Source organism: Pteropus medius, unplaced genomic scaffold (genome assembly GCF_902729225.1).
Source record: "Pteropus medius unplaced genomic scaffold, Ma_sr-lr_union100, whole genome shotgun sequence".
In the NCBI taxonomy this organism is placed as follows: Eukaryota; Metazoa; Chordata; class Mammalia; order Chiroptera; family Pteropodidae; genus Pteropus; species Pteropus medius.
This window is the reverse complement of record NW_024351647.1, coordinates 5,197,122-5,217,499: the sequence shown is the minus strand read 5'-3', so window position 1 is coordinate 5,217,499 and position 20,378 is coordinate 5,197,122. Positions and strand designations below refer to the sequence as shown.

The following is a 20,378-nucleotide window of genomic DNA, read 5'->3' as shown; positions in this document are numbered from 1 at the left end:
TTACAGATATACTGTAGTTTGTCAACCTGCTCATTTGTGGATGAATGATCTGTGGATCGTTTCCAGTTTTTGATGACTATAAATAAAGCTCTATAAGCATTTGTGTATATATGTTTTAATAAAAGCATATACTTTCCTTTCTCAAGTAAATATCTTAGGAGTAAAATGGCTGGGTCATATGGTATGTTTAGCTTTTTAAGAAACTTCTAGTTTTCCAAAGTAATTGTACAATTTTACATTCTCACACCAGTAGCATATGAGACTTCCAGTTCCTCTTCTTCCTCACCAGCACTTACTATGGACAGTCTTTTTAATTTTACCTATTTTAATAGTTACGTGTTATATCTGATTGTGGCTTTAATTTGTATTTCTCTAATGACTGTTCATGTGCTATTTGCCATCCATAAATGTTCTTTGGTGAAGCCTCTGTTCAGTTTTTTTGTTTTTTTTTTTTGTCCTCCCCATTTTTAACTGAATTGCTTGTTTTCTTATTACTAAGTTTGAATGTACTCCTTTACCATTCACAAATCCATACATAAATTAAACATGTATCTCTAGTAAACTTTCCCTGCATGGATACAGGCAACAAACTCATTAACACTGCCTCTAGGGAGCAGAGACTGGGGGAGGGGAGAACAGGAGTGAGCAAAACCAATACGACATGTGTTCTCTAAATTTCCCTCCTCTTCACCCCAAAATGTCTCTTTATCTTTACTCCTTACTTTTCTTATCAAATATCTCAAAATAATGTTCCTCCATTACATTTTACAATGTTGTCTCAGTACATTTTATTTTACATTTTATTCCCCTTTTTAAGTTTTCGATTTTTTTAAAAACATCTATAACCTGTTTTAAAATAAACATCCGTGAAAGAAAAAATAAAAAAAGGGTACATCAATATGGAAATTAAATGTGGAATCCTTTTTCCTTCTACATGCTATTGCATCAAGTTTGTTTACAGAGCCAGAGATGAAAATTTGCATGATCACAATTTTAGATGCAAGAGATTTTCAATATATAATAATACCTATTGACATTGTATTTACAAATATAGTCTACAAAACCAGAGGTAAAATAAAATTTTATGAATAGCTTTTACGATGTCTTGAAGTAGATAAGATTTAGATAAGCAAAAACATTAGGGACAATATTTCTAGTATAGTCACAGCACAGATAAAGTCGTGAAAACAGGTAGTGCAGGGGAGAATAATAGGAATGAGCAATGTCAAAAGCCTTAAAAGTCAGAAAAAGCAAACTATATTTACTATGGAAGGCAATGGGAAATCATTGAACTGAAGAGGAAGGAATAAATGTGGAAGACACTGAAAAGATAGAATAAAGAGAAATTTATCCTAAATAATTGAAAAAATGGCGGACTCATAAAGCACAATAGAGAAGTCTGAAGGTAGAGTAGGTTTTAAAAGGAAAGATGATTCCATGCTACTGAGGGACAGACAGTCTGAAGTAGCAGGAGAAGATCTAGGTGGTAATGAGCATTTTTGTTTCCAGCTTACATACTAAATTCATAATTTGTCTTATAATCCTGTTACCAAGAGGATATTGAGCCAATAAGCCTCAGATCATGTAGCTTTCTAGTGATCTGTGTGAGAGGTTCTTATTTGTAATACTTAGTGGATTCATGACAAAATGCAGTTATTATATCTTTCTTTCTCTCTCCCAATTCTCTCTTCCTTTCTCTCCTTTTCATGTCACTTCTCTTAGCCAAGTTTTTGACTGATGAGTTTTGACATTCTGAAATTGTTTTATTATTTTTCCTTCATTTTACAAGTCTTTTATAATGTTTTGTAAATAAAAAAGAGAGAAAGCAAAGGAGGCAGGTAATCAAGAAAGAAGAGTTTTAAAAGCCAAGATTGTCAATAGTGTCACATGCTTCAAAGAAAGCTAAGAGGACAAGAACTTTGAAAAGTCCAGGGTTTGGCAATTAGGAAACCATTTTGTGACCATTATTAAGTGGGGCTTCTTTGTTGTAAGAAAAAGAAATTTTAATTCAAATCGGATTTAAAATAAAGGAAATCTATAGATACAAACAAACAAGTCTAGAGATAAGTTAGGCTTCAGGAAGTTTGATCAGGCTTCGCTCAATGCTTCTTTTGGCTCTGCTTTTCTTGCCCCTCCCAACCCACTCTGTTGTGATTTCATCACCAGACTAGCATCTGTCATGGTACCAAATTGGAGAAAGCTTTCCTACACTCACTTCTCCTCCCTCAATCATTGAAATAACTATAAGGTTTCACTCTGATCAGACCAACTAGGGGGCAGGCTCACTCCTGAGCCAATTACTCTGGCCAAGGTAATGCTGTGCGTTGACTGACTTAAACTTCAGTTACTCATCACTGAATGGTCATGATGGAAAGGGAGATATGAATATTCTGATAGACTTAGACTCATCATAACCCATTGCTGAATCTGCAGTTAAGGTCAGTCCTGCCCAGACTAGCTGGCTGAGACACAGTGAAGGAGAGGTGTGGTTGCAACTAGCAAAGGCCACTACGATGATCACTAATAGAGCAGCTCCTAAGAGGTGGTGAGGAAAAGACTAGGGCTAAAAAGTTAGTGATTGAAGAGGCAATGGAGCAAGAAAGTATAAAGTGACTTTTCAACAACTTTGACCATAAAAGGCAAAGAACAAAATATAACAGCAACTAGATAAATAACAGATAAAATAAAGCTGCTTTTTTAAGCTAAGTGCAGTGGAAATTATTGCCTATCAAATCCTCCCTTCTTTCCAAACACAATTTTGAATTTGACCAGTATCCATATAATCATCAGGCAAACATGCACCTAAAGGAAGGAAGCTGAGCCTCAGCTCCAGCTCCAGCTCAAGGTAATTCTATCTCCTGTGTTAGTGATTGGTTCAGGAATGGGCCTGTGAAGCAATTCTGGCAGGTCAGAGAGGTAAGTTTTGCTTGTAGGCTGCTGGGAAAGTTGTCCTTTGTTCTTGTGAGAGTTTCTGGATCTCTCTCACTCCTTGTCCCTCATTACCCTTGTGAAGGAAGCATGTGGTCCTGATGGCAAGCAAAACATCCAAAAAACACAAGGGAAATGCCCTCGTCATTGTAAAAGGCAGAGCCAATGACAGGAACCCGAGTCGATTCAACTATGTGATTTAACAACCCTAGAGCTTATTTTAGTTGATGGACTTCAAGTCATGCAAGCCAACAGAGGTCCTTATTGCTAGAGTAGTTTGAGTCAGTTGATCATCAGTTACAGCCAAAACAATAACAGAATAGGGAACACATGAAATTCTTGTCTAGGGAGAAAGAAAGGAACCAATAGAGAGGGAAAAACTAAAAGTCCTGTAAAAAAGAAGGGACTATTGTTGAAGTTCTCAGGAGGGGAAAGAGAGCAAGGAAAAGTTAGCTTCAGAAAGTGGAAGAACAGGATTGAGATATATGGTGAGAAAAGTAAGGAGAAAAGATAAAAGAGACATTTTGGGGTGAAGAGAAGGGAAATTTAGAGTACATGCTGGATTGGCTTTAATCTCAACACCATAGAAGGCAAACTCATTCCAATAGTAAGTGAAAGGCTCTAAGTGACAGTATAGATTTAAGGAAAAAGTTGAGTTTGTAATAATGTCTCCATTTGTTTCTTCCTTCATGCATTTTGTATATATTTAGGGATGTCAGGATGCACAAACACTATATACAGAGACTGTATTTACAGAACACAGTCATTCCCTTACTTTCCAGACCATGTAGTTTAGCTCAGTGGTTTTCAAAGTGTAGTCTCAGTACAGCGGCAACAGCTAACCTGTATAAATGCAGTCTTGGGCCCAACCCAGACACTACGTCTGAGGATGCAGCTCAGCAATGTTAACAAGCTTCTAGATTCCAATGCGCACTAAAGTTTGAAAACCACTAATCAATGTTGAGAATAGTTATGAACAAAAAGCAGTGGGATAGAGTATAGGTAAAATCAGAAAGGCTTTCAGAAGAAGCAGTATTTAAGCTCAAACTTCAAACAATGAAGTTTGCTAATGTAGATGCAAAAATATTACACATTCCATATCCCATTTAATACTATTGTACCACTTTTCCTTCAAGTTTTATTTTTTTTCTCAGTGCTAATAGAATTCCAGCAGTTAGCTCAGAAATTCTAAGCCCTTCTGACAATAGGAGAAAATTCAACAAGATAGGAATTAAGTGTTCCCTTTTCCTGCAGCTTCTAATAAGTAGCTATTCTGTATCATAAAAGTCCTTGCAAATGTCACTTCTAACAAGATAATTGTAAGACACCCAGTACTTTCAAGACTGTTGCTATGTCCTAAAAATGTCTGTATTCTAACTGGTTATTTTACACATGTAAGTTGAAATCTGTTTTCCACAGGTCAGTTTTGAACACTTTAGTTTTCTCATAATCATGGAAGAAAAATGAATTTTAGAACTAGATTTCTTCTTTGAACAGTGCGAGTCTGTATCTAATTTAAATTAATACTAAGTAGACAAGATGGAGGTAAGAATAACAAGAATACTATGCATTAGAGGAACTAATTCTATATTTCTTTAGTACAAGTCTGGAGAAGGCCAAAGAAGATAAATGGACGAGAAAGTAGATCATGTGACATGCAAAGGTGTTAACATATTCTTTTGTAGGTGATCAGAAGCTATCAAAGAAATGTAACATGAACAAAAAAGTAAACGATTAAACATCCATGCTACAACGTTCAGTGTGGAAGGTGGACTGTAGTGGGCACAGGAAAATGTGTGGCAGTTGGTACCTTGATCTCGTATTATGTGATTTTTCCCTTAAAAAAAGTCCAAACTGTGTAACTTGAAACTTTATTTTAAAAATATTCTGAAATTTGAAGTTTTCAAGAATCTTAACCACCATCTACTTTTCTTCAACACACTCATATTTTGTCCAAAAATTGTAGAACAAAACAAGAAACAATTCTACTAACTCAGCCAATCAAACTACTTCAGTAACTAATCATGCTATAGACTGGAATCACACAAACACAAACAAAAAATTATTCTAATTCTCTTTAAAGACATTTATAAACTTTATTTTTTCAGAAAACCAAAGTAATTGATTCAACAACACTGACAGTTCTGGCATGCAGCAAATCATCATTTAACAACTAATATTTAATCTTATCATGGATGTATAGTTTATTTTCATTCCTATAAAGTTTCCACAAGAAGCTTGCAGAGATAGTAAAGGTAAATAAGTATTTTGTTACAGGTACTTCAAATAGCACTACAGTACATCTTTGACAAAATTTTTACAATATTCCAACTTTCAATATGAAACAGCTTAAAAAGGCATGTACCAAAAAAAGTATAGTAGTATCACTTAGGCAAATAAAGTCTAATAATCATATAAGCACAACACTTTTAAGGACTCTCCCTGTTTGGGTTGGGAAAAGAGTATATGAGACATCAACTTCAAATAAAATTATATTAGTAGCTTAAGAAAATCCCAAAACACACAATTTCAAACACATTAAAGGAAAAAACCCTTGAACCATTATTCTTGGAAAATACGAACTAGTTGTTATTTGCTTGAATGTAATAGATGTTCTTAAAGTTTTGTCTAAAGCAAATTCTGTAAACCATCACCTTGCTTGCACTGGAGAAACATATCTCAAGGAAACCTAAGAGAACTTATTCTTTAAAATGATTCTCCTGCACATCTGTACATCATTGGGCACTTTATCTGTACTTTTGTTTCATCTCCGTAAATTAAGCCCAAATTTCTCAAAATTCACTTGTAAAAGCAGCAGCAGACCAACCTCTCCTCCCCTTCCCACACACAGACAGTTCTTAAAGTACGTTGCAAAACTTAGAATTGTTCATTTCCATTCTCAATAGAGGGCTTGTTACTACACAGGTGACAAGTACCGACCTGGGATAAATATCCACCTGTTCTTTTCACCTTAAAAAGATAATAATTATTTTCTTTTATTTCTAGGAAATGTTAAAGATTTTATTAAAAATGGCAAATATGGACAATTTGTGATTATGTCTTTTATAGTTTAAAATTAAATATTTCCCAAATCATGACAGTATTGTTTAGATGAGGCCCTCAATTCTATAAGCATCTTATTCCTACACAGGAATAATTATTACCTTACTAATTAAAATAACAATTCACAAGAATCAGAAATAACATTCTTTAGCATTAGAACCTTGCAAAAAACATAGAGGAATAAAAACTAGAACTAGACCTGGTAATTGTGTTTTGATCAAACTTAACAGAATAGATTTAGTTGTCACAGGACCACTCAAAGAGGCATTAAAAGATTTACTAAAATGTAAAAATCTTGTGGAGATGCACATCTATAGGTGAGTCTTAAGTCTATAACTACTGATGTTCATTATTAATAAGCAAATAGATAAATTGCATTTATTCCTCTGAAAAGATAACACTGCATACATCATCAAAAAGATTATGGCACTTGGACTATATTCCTGATAAGTAAACATGGTAAATGTATGAAGATGCATCCTAGCCTCTCTCTTACTTTTAAATTCTCTTGGGAAAGACAACTGCAGGCTGGGCAAAAAAACCCAAAACTGATTCTAATCACCTGTGGAAAAGTGAAGCTATCACAGAATCCTAAGAATAGCTTGGAAAAGATCAATGAAAATAATGTTATGAATTTCTCATCCATTTTCACTATTATTGCCTTTATTTTTTAAACTTGCAAGAAAAAATTTCGCAATGGAATTTGAGCCATAGGTGAACAAAATTGTGCTTTCATATGAAATGTAAAATAAATAAAATATCATGGTGTTATTTGCTGCAGCCAAAATCTAATTTTTTCTTTTCGGTTTTTGAGTATATCTAAAAGAAGATGGCATGTCTCAAGGAATAAAGCTTTAAAAAATGAATGAAGTTGAACCATTTGTACCGCATCATGGATTTATAACACTTCCAACATAGCCAAAGTATATATTAAAATACATACTTACTTTATGGTATCAAATCATGTTCTTCTCAAAATTAATTTGGCTGTTCCTAAAACATTAATTTTCTGTGTATCTCACTTTACTCTGCAGAACAAGCAACTGCCTATAAAAATCATTCAACATAATGCAGGCGTTTTGATAAAAATACATTTTAAATGATACAGGCTTTAATAACAAGACCACCAGGGAGACCACAAATGTGTTAGTAGTTCTGTCAGTTACATAACGGAATTGAAGACAACCATTTCTTCTTGTGGTTGTTCCTTGAAGTGAGTGAGTTGATGTCTCTTCCAGTGAGGGGCCTGTCTGAATGTTTTGCCACATACTGAGCATTCAAATGGCTTCTGCCCTGCATGAATTAGATAGTGTCTTTCCAGTTTAGATGGAGATCTAAAACTTTTAGAACAAACACTGCATTGATAAAGAAGGCCATCATTCCTCTCAGTACGCCCCGAATAACTACAACAATGACTATGATGGCTCTGCTCTGATTCCAGAAGTGTGTTCAAGAGATAAGGCTGCTTGTTCCTACAGTGGGTACCGAGAATGCAATCCTCTGATTCTTCCTTAACTTTTACTTCTGATATTTGATCTGACTCTGAGACCTCATATTTTTGAAAACCAAGAGTCTGACATTGTTGGGAAGCATTATGGTTAACATTATCACCTGGTTGAATGAAAAGTTTGTTCAAATTTTCAAATTCTACTTGGCAAAGAGATCTTCTATAAGGAATCTTTTCAATATGAGTTAATTTATGTCTTTTTAAGTGAGCTGACTGTCTAAAAGATTTCCCACAAACATTACAGCCAAAAGGCCTCTGTCCGGTATGAATTAAATAGTGTCTTTGTAGTTTAGATATAGACGGAAATACTTTCTCACATTTGTCACAAGGACACATCTTATGTCCAGTATGTATGTTTTTACTTGGAACTGAAAAACCACACTGAAGCATTTCACAGTTATCAAAGAATTCCTCACCTGATGAACCATAGATAGATACATCTTTATTACTCACTGAATTATCCATAGTTAACATGTTTTCTGTTGCAAGGATACCTTTCAAGTTTTTTCCCATATTTTGGTTCTGAAAGTGCTTTTGCCAAGTAAATGGCAAAGTCATTGTTTTCTTCTTTTTATTGCCAACTGTTTTATATGTTCCATGTTTGCCATGAGAACTCATGAATGTTCTCTGGGTTTGTTCAGGGTTCTGCTCACCAGAAGTAAGATCGCAATTTTTCAAAAAACTGTTTTTAAGTACTTTTTTCTCAGATCGAAAATTATCTAATTTCTTACCCCCAGCACGTTTAAGCTTGGCCAAGATATTTTTAACAGCAGTTTTATAGTTGTAGCTTCTTTTGAAACTGCTTGGAATTTTGCCACCTCTGGCAGGAAAACACTTGTGTCCATTGAAAATCTGCTCTGATTCAAAACACTCTTCACACTCTGGACACTGAAAAGGAACGATATAAATAGAGTGGACACCAAGTTGATTATTCTCCTCAGATTCACCTACATTACCATTTTCAAAACCATCCTGCTTTGCATTTAATTTATTAGGCAGGGGACATGATTCTGGACTCTTCGCCTTTAATGAAAGAGTCTGAAAAGTCTTATTCCTGGTATGGATTTGTTTATGCTTCAGAAGTTTGCTTTGAATTTTAAATCCTTTTTGACAAAAACAACATTGAAAAGGTCTTTCTTCTGAATGTGTGAGTTGGTGGATTTTTAAGTGAGTTGACTGTCGGAAAGATTTACTACACAGGACACATTTAAAAGGCCTCTGACCAGTATGAATGAGTGTATGCCTATCAAGTTTTGATTGTGATGGAAACATCTTGCCACAGATTGTACATGCGTGAATATTCTTTCTTTTCTTTGTAGGGCTGTATGTAGGATCAGACTTACAAGGGTGTAATGCCCATTTCTCCTCTGTGGTAAGATTATGATACTTTCCACACACTGGCTTTTCTTGCTTGGCCTCTAACAATCTTCTGACCTGTTTAACATCATTCTGGTAGGTTTCATTGTGAAGGTGTTGGTGCTTCACAAACGTCTTCAGATTTTTAAAGTGGCGTTGACAAATACTACATTTAAAAGGCAGATTATGAGTCAGTTGATGTCTTTCTAGGTGGACTAGTTGCCTGAAGGTTTTATGACACACATCACATTCAAATGGCTTCTGACCTGTATGAATGAGATAATGTCTAGATAATTTTGATGGTGTTTCAAAGTGCTTGAAGCAAATATTGCAAATATATGGCCTATTTCTAGGTAGTTTGTTGGCTACTACACACTGTTGAATCTTCAGCATTTTTAAATTGTTTTCAGCCATCATATTTGTCAGTGATATACTCTGATGAGGTCCACAGCATTCTCAAACTCCATAGATGTCTAAAAGTTAAAAATAAAAATGTATTAATTTAAAAATTATCTATTCATATGTAAAGAAATAAGTTACATTGTCCTTTGACTAAAGACATTAAGAGGAGGATCTGGACTTTTCCTACGTTTAAAAGTAAATCAATAACCATTTTAGATGATTATTTTAGGACCATAAAACTAAATGTATACATTTAAATGATAAATCTTTAAAAGAAATATCCAAAAATCTAAAAAATTTTAAGCTACATTCTAATTGAGATGATACGTTAAAATGGGACTGAGTTGACTTTCTTAACATTAAATAGACCTTTTAATTCTAATTCTCCTAGTTCACTTCTAAGTAAATTTGTCGATATTTAGTTGCTTTACCATTTTTTAAAGTTTAGGCTAGAAAGGTAAACCGGTGTAAGAATTAAAATATAATACTAAAATTAAGATGTATTTGCCTTCAGTTACAGCATATTATGAACATGATTTAAAAATGGAATGTTTCATTTATTAAAGTTAGATTTTTTAGCCACATCATTAACACTATTTACTCTCAATTACTTCTTTGGACCAAAAAAGACAACATGGACAACTTGGAGAAAATGTCTCAGAAAACCTGGATTCTAGTCCTGGATTTACCACTGCATGTTCTTGGTGGCAGGAAGAAAGAAACACAGATTCCTCATCTCTAAAATGGGAAAAATGCCTCTTTATGCAACTGAATGTGTTAGAAAACTGAAGAGAGATGAGTAAGCTATTATTTAGCTCAACACTAAAAAAAAATTTGAAACTTTATCCTTATCTACTTAATATCATTTCTAGGGTTTCTAACTAAGATACAAACATACTAAATTTACAGTTATTTTTATTTCACCTTTTCACTTTGTTGTGAAATTCCTAAAAGACAAGTACAGAGGCAATGAAATCCACAAATTGGCCACTTATATACCATTCAATGGCTAAATAATTGAAAGTTGAGTGTGGTTCACTTTTCGGGCAATATAATAAAAAGATCATTTTGGTTTCCAAGTTAATATAAAGATAAAACTGTTTCCCCTAATATGCCTCTTACAACACATAAAAAAGGCACTTCTACAACCATCTTCACTCTATCTTCCCTTCTTTTATCAGAGAAGGCAATTTTCTTCTCATCCTTCTTTACTACTGCATTTTCCTTAAATAAGGGAGACAGAGATTAAAAAATAAAAATAAAACACTGTTTTAGCTCTCTCATTCTAATGTTGTACTTTCTAGTTGAGATCAGAGACTTGATAGGTCTACCAGAAACCCAGGGTTTTCTTTGTCAGCTTATTTGGCCAATGTCCAACATATATGCTATTTGCTATTTAATGTCCCCTCCTGGGACACACCTTAACACTAAATCACAAACACACTCACTGTGTGATTCTCTTCAGCAATCTGAATAAAAAACAGAAAAAAAAAATAATTCACTTATTGAGCAAATATCTTCTACTAGTTGCTTTATCACAGTGTTTCTTTAATTAAAAATTTTTGGATGACATTGATTAATAAAATCAAATAAGTTTCAAGTGTATCATAGTGTTTTTCAAACTGCTTGTCACTACCCATTAATGGATTGTGAAATCAACTTAGTGGGTTATTATCAGCATTTTTGTTTAATTAAATAGAACAGAAAATATCAGACTACATAACATATAGTAAGGATAAATACTATTTTGTGAAATTTCTGAAGAAAGAGATAAAAGTTTGTGAAGGCTGTTCCTGACATACTTCTTCACACAAACTAGACAGAAGGACCCACAACAAATCAATCACTTTATTCAAAGTGGCTAAGTAATCTATTAGGTATGATCAAGGTCCACAGGATGAGGCAGGATTACTAAGAAAAACAACAGTGTCTGGTTTTGTTCAAATGGCCCATATAATTCCAAAATATTTATTAAAAAATCTAATTAGAAGCCAAATGAAATATGCCACAGACATCTATGCAAAATAAAATAATCTGACTGCAAGTCACTATATTAATTTATAAAATACACCATATAACCCAGATACCCATGTTAGTAATAATCAGATGTTGGTGCTATTAATACACATTCTCATTACACTGAGAAGAAATTATGGGTGAACAACCTCTGAATACCTAAATATGCTAACATAGCAATAGTTATGAGGATTAAAATTATGTCATGAATCCAGTGAACTGCCAAGAACTAGCAATTTATTTAACTTCTGTCAAGCAACTAACTGTCAAGGCGGTCAATTAAGACAATGAGCCAAACTGAAAAAATACAATCAAGTCTTTGTTCACTTACTGCGACAGTGCAGGAAAGAGGCTAAAAGAAGCACTACTGGCTCCCCAGTGGTCCATTAAATGACATTAGGTGAGGATCAGGTAGATGCAGCGCACACAATCGTCTTACTGCAAAGGAAGCCTCAACAAAAGGCTTCTACCTCTTTACAGACCTGTTGGCCAGGGCAGAGAGGAAGAAAGGGTTCCAAGTGGAAAGGTCTTGAGTCAAAATGGAGAAAAGTACATCAGTCAAGGCTGTCTCCTTCCAATAAGATTCTGGTGGAGGCACCTGGGAAGTGCCTCAGCCAAGGTCCTTGGAGGTACCTGAGCCAGGAATGTGGAATAGTGTGAACATGGCTAGCAGGAGGAAAAGGGAGAGTCTCTAAATGCAACTCCTTCCAGAAAACTGCAGTGGACTGGTCATGCACAAGTCTAGTTAGGGAGTGCAGCTGTCCCCATCCCCTACCAGGCCAGCCAGGCAAAGCCTTGCAAATGTCTACGGTCAAGCCTGAAAGATCACACAAAAGATTTTGGCTTGAAGCTGGACTCCTCAATTCCTATTGTATATTTCTCCTTCAACAGTTTCTACGAAACACTCTTGGGGGGAAAAAATCCCACACTAGAACCACACACAGACGACCATCTCTGACTATAACAAGAATTGACTATCTATAGCTTCTGTGCCAAAAAGAGTCAAAGGACACTGACCTGTGGAACAGAATTGAGAGTCCAGAAGTAAACCCATATTTATATGGGCAAATAATTTTTGACAAAAAAGCCAAAAACATACAGTGGAGAAAGGAAAGCCTCTTCAATAAATGGTGCTGGGAAAACTGGAAGGCCACCTGCAAAAAAAATGAAATTAGACTGTTGTCTATCATCACACATCAAAATTAACTCAAAATGGATTAAGGACCTGAATATAAGACCTGAAACAATAAAATGCATAGAAGAAAACATAGGAACGAAACTCAAGGACCTTGGACTTAAAGAGGATTTTATGAATTTGACCTCAAAGGCAAGGAAGTAAAAGCAAACTAAAAAGCTTATGCTCAGCAAAAGAAATCGTCAACAAGGTAAAGAGACAACAATCTCAATGGGAAAATATATTTATAAGCAAAGCCTCCGATAAAGGCCTAATATTCAAAATACACAAAGAACTCATATGACTCAATACCAACAAAAAACCAAATGATCCAATCAAAAAATGGGAAGAGGACCTGAACAGACTCTTCTCCCTAGAGGACAAATGACCTACAAACATATGAAAAGATGCTCAACATCGCTAGCTATTAGGGAAATGCAAATGAGATACTATCTCACACCTGTTAGAATAGCTGTAATCAACAGGACAAGTAATAACAAATGTTGGAGAGGATGTGGAGAAAAACGAACCCTCATACACTGCTGGTGGGATTGCAAATTGGTACAGCCGCTATGGAAAACAGTATGGAGGTTCCTCAAAAAACTAAGAATTGATCTACCATATGATCCAGCAATCTCACTACTGGGTATTTACCCCAAAGACTTGAAAACCCATATCCAAAAAGATATTTGCACGCCGATGTTCATAGCAGCATTACTCAGTGGCCAGGACATGGAAGCAACCGAAGTATCTTACGATAGATGATTGGCTAAAGAAGCTGTGGTACATATATACAATGGAATATTACTTAGCCATAAGAAGAGATGAAATACTGCCACTTGTGACAACATAGATGGACCTTGAGATATGCTAAGCGAAATAAGCCAGACCGAAAAAGTAGAAAATCACATATCACTTATATGTGGGATATAAACCTAAAAGCAACAAATGAACAGGACAGAGACTCAGGGACATGGACAATAGACTAGTAGTTACCAGAGGGTAGGGGGTGGGGGAGAAGAGGAGGGGTAGACCCGGTAAAGGGGGTCAAATATAGGGTAGGGGTAGGGTGAAGTGGGTAAAGGGCATATGGTAGCTGAAGGAAACTGGACTTTGAGTGGTAATCACACAATAGAATATATAGATGTCAAATTATAATGTACACCTGAAAATTATATAATTGTATTAACCAATGTTACCCCAATAAATTTAATTAAAAAAAAAAAGAGTCAAAGGCTAATTATCTATCACTAGGACTAAGACTGGACACTATTGCCACTGGCCTCCATGTCAAATAGGAAAAGACTTACTGGGAGCCCTATACTGTTAACACTACTGGTGGCAAGCACTGATCTCATTCCCTATTTATAAGTGACAGCTCAGGGATTCCCAACACTCCAAGTGCAGTCCCCCATGTACTTATACAGGGGGCACTTTAATTTGATAAAGCTTCAAATCCCACTTCAACTGATTCTCTATGGTCTCAACTGATTTTTTTTTTTTTTGTCAATAGTATTTTTAAAAAAACCCAAACTATAAAATTTTTCCTATGTTAAACTGAAAAAATAAAATTGTAAAGCTCAATGGTTCAATAGGAAAAATTATCCTAACAACAGGAAGATATACACCATTAGAAAACTGTAAAGGCTGATCTCAAAAAACTACGAAGTTGCTTCAAGGCTGAAAGCCTGTTGGTTTTCTTAACAAACACCATTAAAAAGAAGTAAGGACATCACAAAAATAAATGAAAAAAAAAAATCACCGAAAGATCCGAGAGAAACTTAAGACAACTTTCAGTTGGGGAATAATCTCTGGCGACATTTATCACGGTGTTTCTCTCTTTCTAGTTTCTTCTACCCTCACATACCTGGTCCACTCTTGGCCTTGAATCGTCATCACCTTCCCCTCTCAGGGGGACTGCACTGGACAGAGGGCCTGATATCTGGCCCTTGACCTAATCGCCACAACCAATAAGCACTAAAGGTAGAGCCGAGTCCAGAGGCTGCAAAATCTCACGCCAGGAAAGGACGAGCAAGGGTGAACACTGCTTTGGCCGCAGCCAGGGAGAGAATGCCTTCTGTGACACGAACCGTCACAGTAAAAGAAAAGCATCCTCTTCTGCGCCTTCCTCTCAGAGATTCCCACTCCCCGTGAGACGCAGCCAAGACGGCGGGGAAGTGGGAAAAGAAAAGGAGCTCTGGTCGTGGCGCCCCCGTTTTAGGTCCCCGAGCACCTTGGAGAGATCGAGGCAGGCCCGACCCTTTCTGGGGCTCGCTCCACCTCACACCGGGTTCCTGAAGTCCTCCTTACGCACCTGGAGCTGGTACCGACCCGGCAGCGGCGCATCTCAGGGCCGAGGCGCAGAGAAGACAGCAAGCGCACGTCCGCAGGGCCGGCGCGGCGACGGGCTGAGCGCGCAGGCGCGGCGTTCGGGAGCGCTCAGGGACGCGGTCCGGCTGGAAACCGGCTCCCCCCACCCTAGGGCCGCTGTCACCTCGATGCAACCTGCGAGTTCCCTGGGGGAAAGGGTCTCCAGAGGGAGGTGCGTCCACAACCCTAGCGACTCTCACCGCTCACCTCAGTTGCGAGGGGAAGAGAATAGAGGTGTGAAGAAGTCTGCATTTTCCATCTCGCCCCTAAATCTTGACTAGGGAAACCCTGTAATCCTGAACATTTGGCTCAAGGCCTGACTGGAAACTGGCGACCCTACTTCAAAGCCCACTTGGCTTGACCTCTCGAACTCAGCAGGCGGGTGATAAACAGAACGCTACGTATTAGGCCTTCCATGCCAGCAGTGTCCTCAGCACTCTGTACGTTGTCGGAATATGGCATAGGGATTGGGACAAGGGCTTTGCGGTCAGACAAACTAAGCTCCACTCCTGGCTCTACCAGCGGCCTGCCAACTGGGAACCTTCTCAGCTTCTCTGAGCTTCGTTCATTCGATATACCTACTTTCATTGTTTACGAAGTACAAATCTCCGTTCTCAGCGTCAATTTCTTCATATTGCTCTGCCAGTGAGATGAGATGAATGTAAAGTGCTCAACATAATGCCTAGTGTGTAGCCTCAAACAGCTGTTGTCATTTATTATTTACTATTTTTATATTAAATACTACTTTACGAAGTGATAGGATCCCATTTAAGTGAGGAAAATGAGACTGAGACATTGAGGAACTTACTCAAAGTCACATGGCAGATAAACGATGCATGTGGGATTTAAATCCAGGAACTCTAATACCAGATTTGCAATTTTAATTCACAACGACTTCCCCAAATACAGATATCTCAACATTTTATGTAGGCAAAACTAAAGGTTAAATGTACAGTTACATTATTACTGAATAAGATCTTTATGTATCTACTGAAGATTTTAAGTACAAAAGACTAAGGTGGTACATTATTACTGAATAAGATCTTTATGTATCTACTGAAGATTTTAAGTACAAAAGACATTAGAAAAGAATTCTGGATTTTTGCAATTTCTGATTGTAACTGTCTCAGCTGGAGAAATGAGGGAATGTGAACAAGAACAAACACTGTTTTTTTTTTTACTGTAACTTTGTGCACTACTTTTCAAGAGCCATTGACAACAAAAAATTGTTATTTCTAATGTTGGTGTATGTTCCTCTATTCAAAAGGGGGAGATGTTGGGCCAATGAAGAGTAAGTCTCTATTTTTCATGTGGTGACATGAGGAAATGGCTAATCAATAAGCTTTTGCTTCTCATGTAGCAACGTTGGAGGGGTCATGTCTAGGAGAGGTCGAAGTCTCAACTTTCAACAGAAGCAAGGATGGAGAGAGGACAGGAAAAGCTTTAGGTGTCCTGGGTGCTAATCCCAGGGCGGGGATTCTGTTTGCTCAGTTAACCGTTGGAGACTTGTTCTATTCTGCAGCTTCTCTTGGGAGATCAGCTCAGCCAAAACCATGAAAGAAATTGCATCCATAACCAGCCACATCAATCCTTATGAGAGATATGCAGGCCATGAGAGATATTACCTGAGATTGGAGACCAATGGAGAATGACTTACATGTAAAATGAATAGTCCTTTGCATCAAGAACCTGAATATGGAGTATGAGACACAAATAAGATGTGGATAAGCTATTCTCCAAGGCCACAAACTATACCTCATAACCTCCCCCATTTATCTTACGATCTATCTCAGGAGGCTTCTGGGGAAAAAAAAGGGGAGGGGAGACATTACCATAAATAAAACTCATCAGGAAGATTTCATTAGGTGAGATTTAAACAAGAACTTAGTAATGAGTACAATATAGGTAAATAGAATATGTAGAGGCAGGATAGAACACCATAGGGAGAGATGGTAATAATGTAAGGAAAAGCAAAGGAATGTCATGGCATACATTAGGGTTAATATCTTTGTAAGCTACTAGTGTGTGTCCTTAAAAGTTATTTAACCTTTTTTGAACCTCAGTTTCCTTTTCTTTAAAATGGAGAATATAATTGATAATTCATTTATTCAATGACAAATCGTGTACCAAGCACAAGGGATTCGCTTCTAAGCGTATAAAGATGAAACAGTGAGGCCCTTGATTTCAGTGTAGTTTTCAGCTCAGAATGACATACAAAGAAGTTCATTATGATAAGAGAATATATGTATGGGGCAGGAGTGGGGAGGAAGAATATCTAAATGTGCCTAGAAGCTGCAGGTAGAGAAGGTCTTTGAGCTGAGGCTTTAATGATCCATTCATTTATCCAGTCATCCTATATATATTTTATTAAGTACTTGCCATGTGCCAATTCCTGTTCTAGACACTAGAGATAGAGTCGTGGACAAATTAAAAAGTTAAAAATCTCCGTTTTTATAGATTTTATATTTATAGTTGATATTATATATATTTATATTCTTACTGAGGAAGACAGACAAGAAATAGGTAAAATATATAATATATAGTATGTTAAATACTGATAAGAACTGAGGAGAAAAAAAATAAGCACAGAACAGAGCTCTGAAAATTTGAGGGAAATGTTGGCTCTTTAGTAGATGGCCAGGGATAACATTACTGAGAAATTCTGTGATTTTTGAGTTGAGAACTGATAGAAACGAGAGAGCCAGACCTGCTCATTCGTGCTCCATATTTAGAGCATTTACTGCTCACAAGGAGCTTTGCAAGAACCTAGAAAAGGCCTTAAATGCCTTGCAAATTTTCTTCTTCTCCTCTTCTCCCCTGTCCCCTTTCTCTTTCTTATTATCCAATAGGCAGTGGGAAATTTTTGAAGAATTTTGATTCAGGTAGGACATATTTAGATTTGTGTCTTAGAAAACTCACTCAGAAGTAGTAAGGATAATGAAATGGAAGAGGCAAAATTAGAATAGCCATGCTTGTTAGCTGGGGGCTTCCTACTCCTCGAATGACTCGAGTGAAAATTCAATTCTGTGGCCTGTGACAGTCTTCATGATACCCATGAGTTTTCACAGTTTACTTCTACTGTGTGTTTGTTCCCCTCTGTAGTCCTTAACCTCTAGGGCTATCTACCTCCTCTTTAGCAATACCACATTGAATATAAAACTTGGCTCCTTATTCAGTTTCTAGAAAAACATCCTCTCACATTAAGTTGTGTGTGTGTGTGTGTGTGTGTGTGTGTGTGTGTGTGCGCGCGCGCGTGCGCGCGCGCGCGTGTGTTTTAAAACATACTTCACTGAGGATTTAGGAGTCACTAGGGGATAGGGTTTCAACTGAGAGGATGTGGGGCCTAGGGACAACGAAACCAGTACGAAGTACATCCAAAATAATTCACACTTTCAGCATCTTTTATATGCCTTTTGGAATATTTCGAAGGCAGAAATTTTGAAACTGAGTTTTAATGCTTGTTAAAGCCTCTTCCTGCCCCTAAATGATCGGCCTGACAGCTCACATCTGTTTTCATCCCTTCTCTTCTTTTTTCTTTTTTCCATTCTTCTGTGGAGCAACCAATAAAACCATCCCCTTGTTTCCTATAGATAATCCACCAAAATCTCAGGTGTCAGTTTCTACCTACTAGCAATTATCAGAGAAAATTTCCAACAAAAACAACTCTTCCTTTCTAAGAGGATTTTACGTGAAAGAAATCTTCTGCTTTCCATCATATATTCCCTTGAGAAAAATATTTGCAGCCTCTCGTATATTTTGCTACACAACTTCTGAGGGAAGGGTGCCAGGAGCTGGAGGAGGGGAGTAGTGAACTGGGATCAGAAAGTAACACAGTACAGCTGAATTTTACTTAAGGCGATTGGACCATGTTCAACTCACAGGCTAGTCCCAGTCTCCTAAAGCATTGCTGGAAATTTTCTCTAAAGCTTCATTGGGGATAATGCCTATTGGATCTCTGGATCTAGTTAGGTAGCAGCATCCTATCCCACACACCACCTCTCTAAGTGTTGGTTTACTGGGTAGCACTGAGATTCCAGAGTTACCCAGAGAGCAGGCAGGATTCCCTACCTAGGGCTTTGACCACATTTGTTCACTCTTAGAGCCAGGACCAACTTCTGGACTCTCACTGAACGGACCTCTGACTACTATAATAGCAGAGTCTAGCCAAACCATGATAGAGGGGAAGCAACACTATCTAATAAGCTCTTTTGCTTATGGGGTCAGGAGAGCTTGACATGTGATCCCTTTCCTGTTTCTAGAGCTTAATTTCTGGCAGACAGGATAGAGTTCCTCTCATAGGTACATTCTACCAAAAAAAGTGCCCAACCTCAGAAGAGCCAGAACAGATGGAGGCCTTTCTCTTCTCAGCCCCTAGCCCCAAGTACTGCTGTATGTTTTAAATCTGTCTCTGGTGGCTGCTAGATTCCAGGGGCAAATAAAGTGAGATATTACTGATCTCTTGTTTAGGGCCTGGCTTCCCACTGGATAAAAATTCAGTAATCATGAGTTTTGTTTAAGGCCAGGGATTTTTCTGGTGTGCTCTCTGACTCAAAGTAAGGAAGCCACTTATCCCTAGTCAAGATGGATTTAATGGTTAGAAATCTGAACTTGGGTGGCTGAGCTCTTCACACTCGGCACGACTGGCTGGACTGGTGCCTTCTCATCTAACCCTAACAGTCAGTTTTCTTTCTTTATCCCATGGCATAACTTCTTTAAGAGAAAGAAATGGAGAGGATAACTCAGATTTTCATGGAAAGTTATTAGATTCTCCTGCAATGCCTTGCTTTACATTCCTCCTACAGCAACTTGCTCCAACAAGCCTGATTTTTCCAAACTGCTTTCCAATAGCATTGTAGAATGTCTTGTTGCAAAAGCCTCTTAGGTTTTAACACAAAGCAAAGGCCATTTTTCCTTCCAGCTCTCACATTGTCAAAAATTTGATTTACAAATCCAGGCTATTTATCACATTGCCAAGTATTGTTAAGCATTCAGCTACCCGGCATACCCCAAGAGATACAGCTTTGGGATCACAAAAATTTCTAACTGTGGATCCTGTAAACTTTTATTAATTATTGTTCACATCCTGACTGCCACCCCTCTTTCATAGAAATGTAAAAATCTCCTTTATGTATTATCTGAAAATGTTTATATTTCTCAGGGTAAGTAGTGTACACTAGGGATCCTAATAGGCAATCCCATGTTCAGATCTACAAGGGACCCTGTCTCAATAGAAGCAGCAGACATAATTGGAATTTTTCATCAGCCCTATAATGAGTTGCATTGTGTCCCTGAGAAAGATATGTTCCAGTCTAACGCCAGGTACCTGAAAATGTGACTTTATTTGGAAATAAGGCTTTTGCAGATATAACCGAGGATTTTTATATGAAATCACACTAGATTTAAGATAAGTCCTAAGTCCAATGACTGATGTCCTTAGCAGAAAAGGAGAGGACACAGAGAAGTACACAGATACGTAGAGAAGACCATGTGAAGACTGAGGAAGAGGTTTGAATTATGCTACCATGTGCCAAGAAATGCCTGGGGCCACTAGAACCTGAAAGA

General features: G+C 37.2%; 1 protein-coding gene across 6 annotated transcripts; it reads right to left on the bottom strand.

The window, feature by feature from the left end:
* Nucleotides 1-4,993: 4,993 nt before the first annotated feature.
* ZNF770 (zinc finger protein 770) lies at nt 4,994-14,896 on the bottom strand. 6 transcript variants are annotated; one of them, XM_039843971.1, is made up of 2 exons: nt 12,290-12,335; nt 4,994-9,327 (listed from the first exon to the last, which is right to left on the bottom strand). In XM_039843971.1, exon 2 carries the CDS (start codon nt 9,269-9,271, stop codon nt 7,154-7,156), a length of 2,118 nt encoding a protein of 705 aa, XP_039699905.1. In that variant the 5' UTR covers nt 9,272-9,327; nt 12,290-12,335; the 3' UTR covers nt 4,994-7,153. The 6 variants fall into 6 exon arrangements, with proteins under 6 accessions (XP_039699905.1, XP_039699901.1, XP_039699904.1 ...); XM_039843967.1 differs by lacking the exon at nt 12,290-12,335 and adding an exon at nt 11,604-12,199; XM_039843970.1 differs by lacking the exon at nt 12,290-12,335 and adding an exon at nt 11,755-12,199.
* Nucleotides 14,897-20,378: the final 5,482 nt, after the last annotated feature.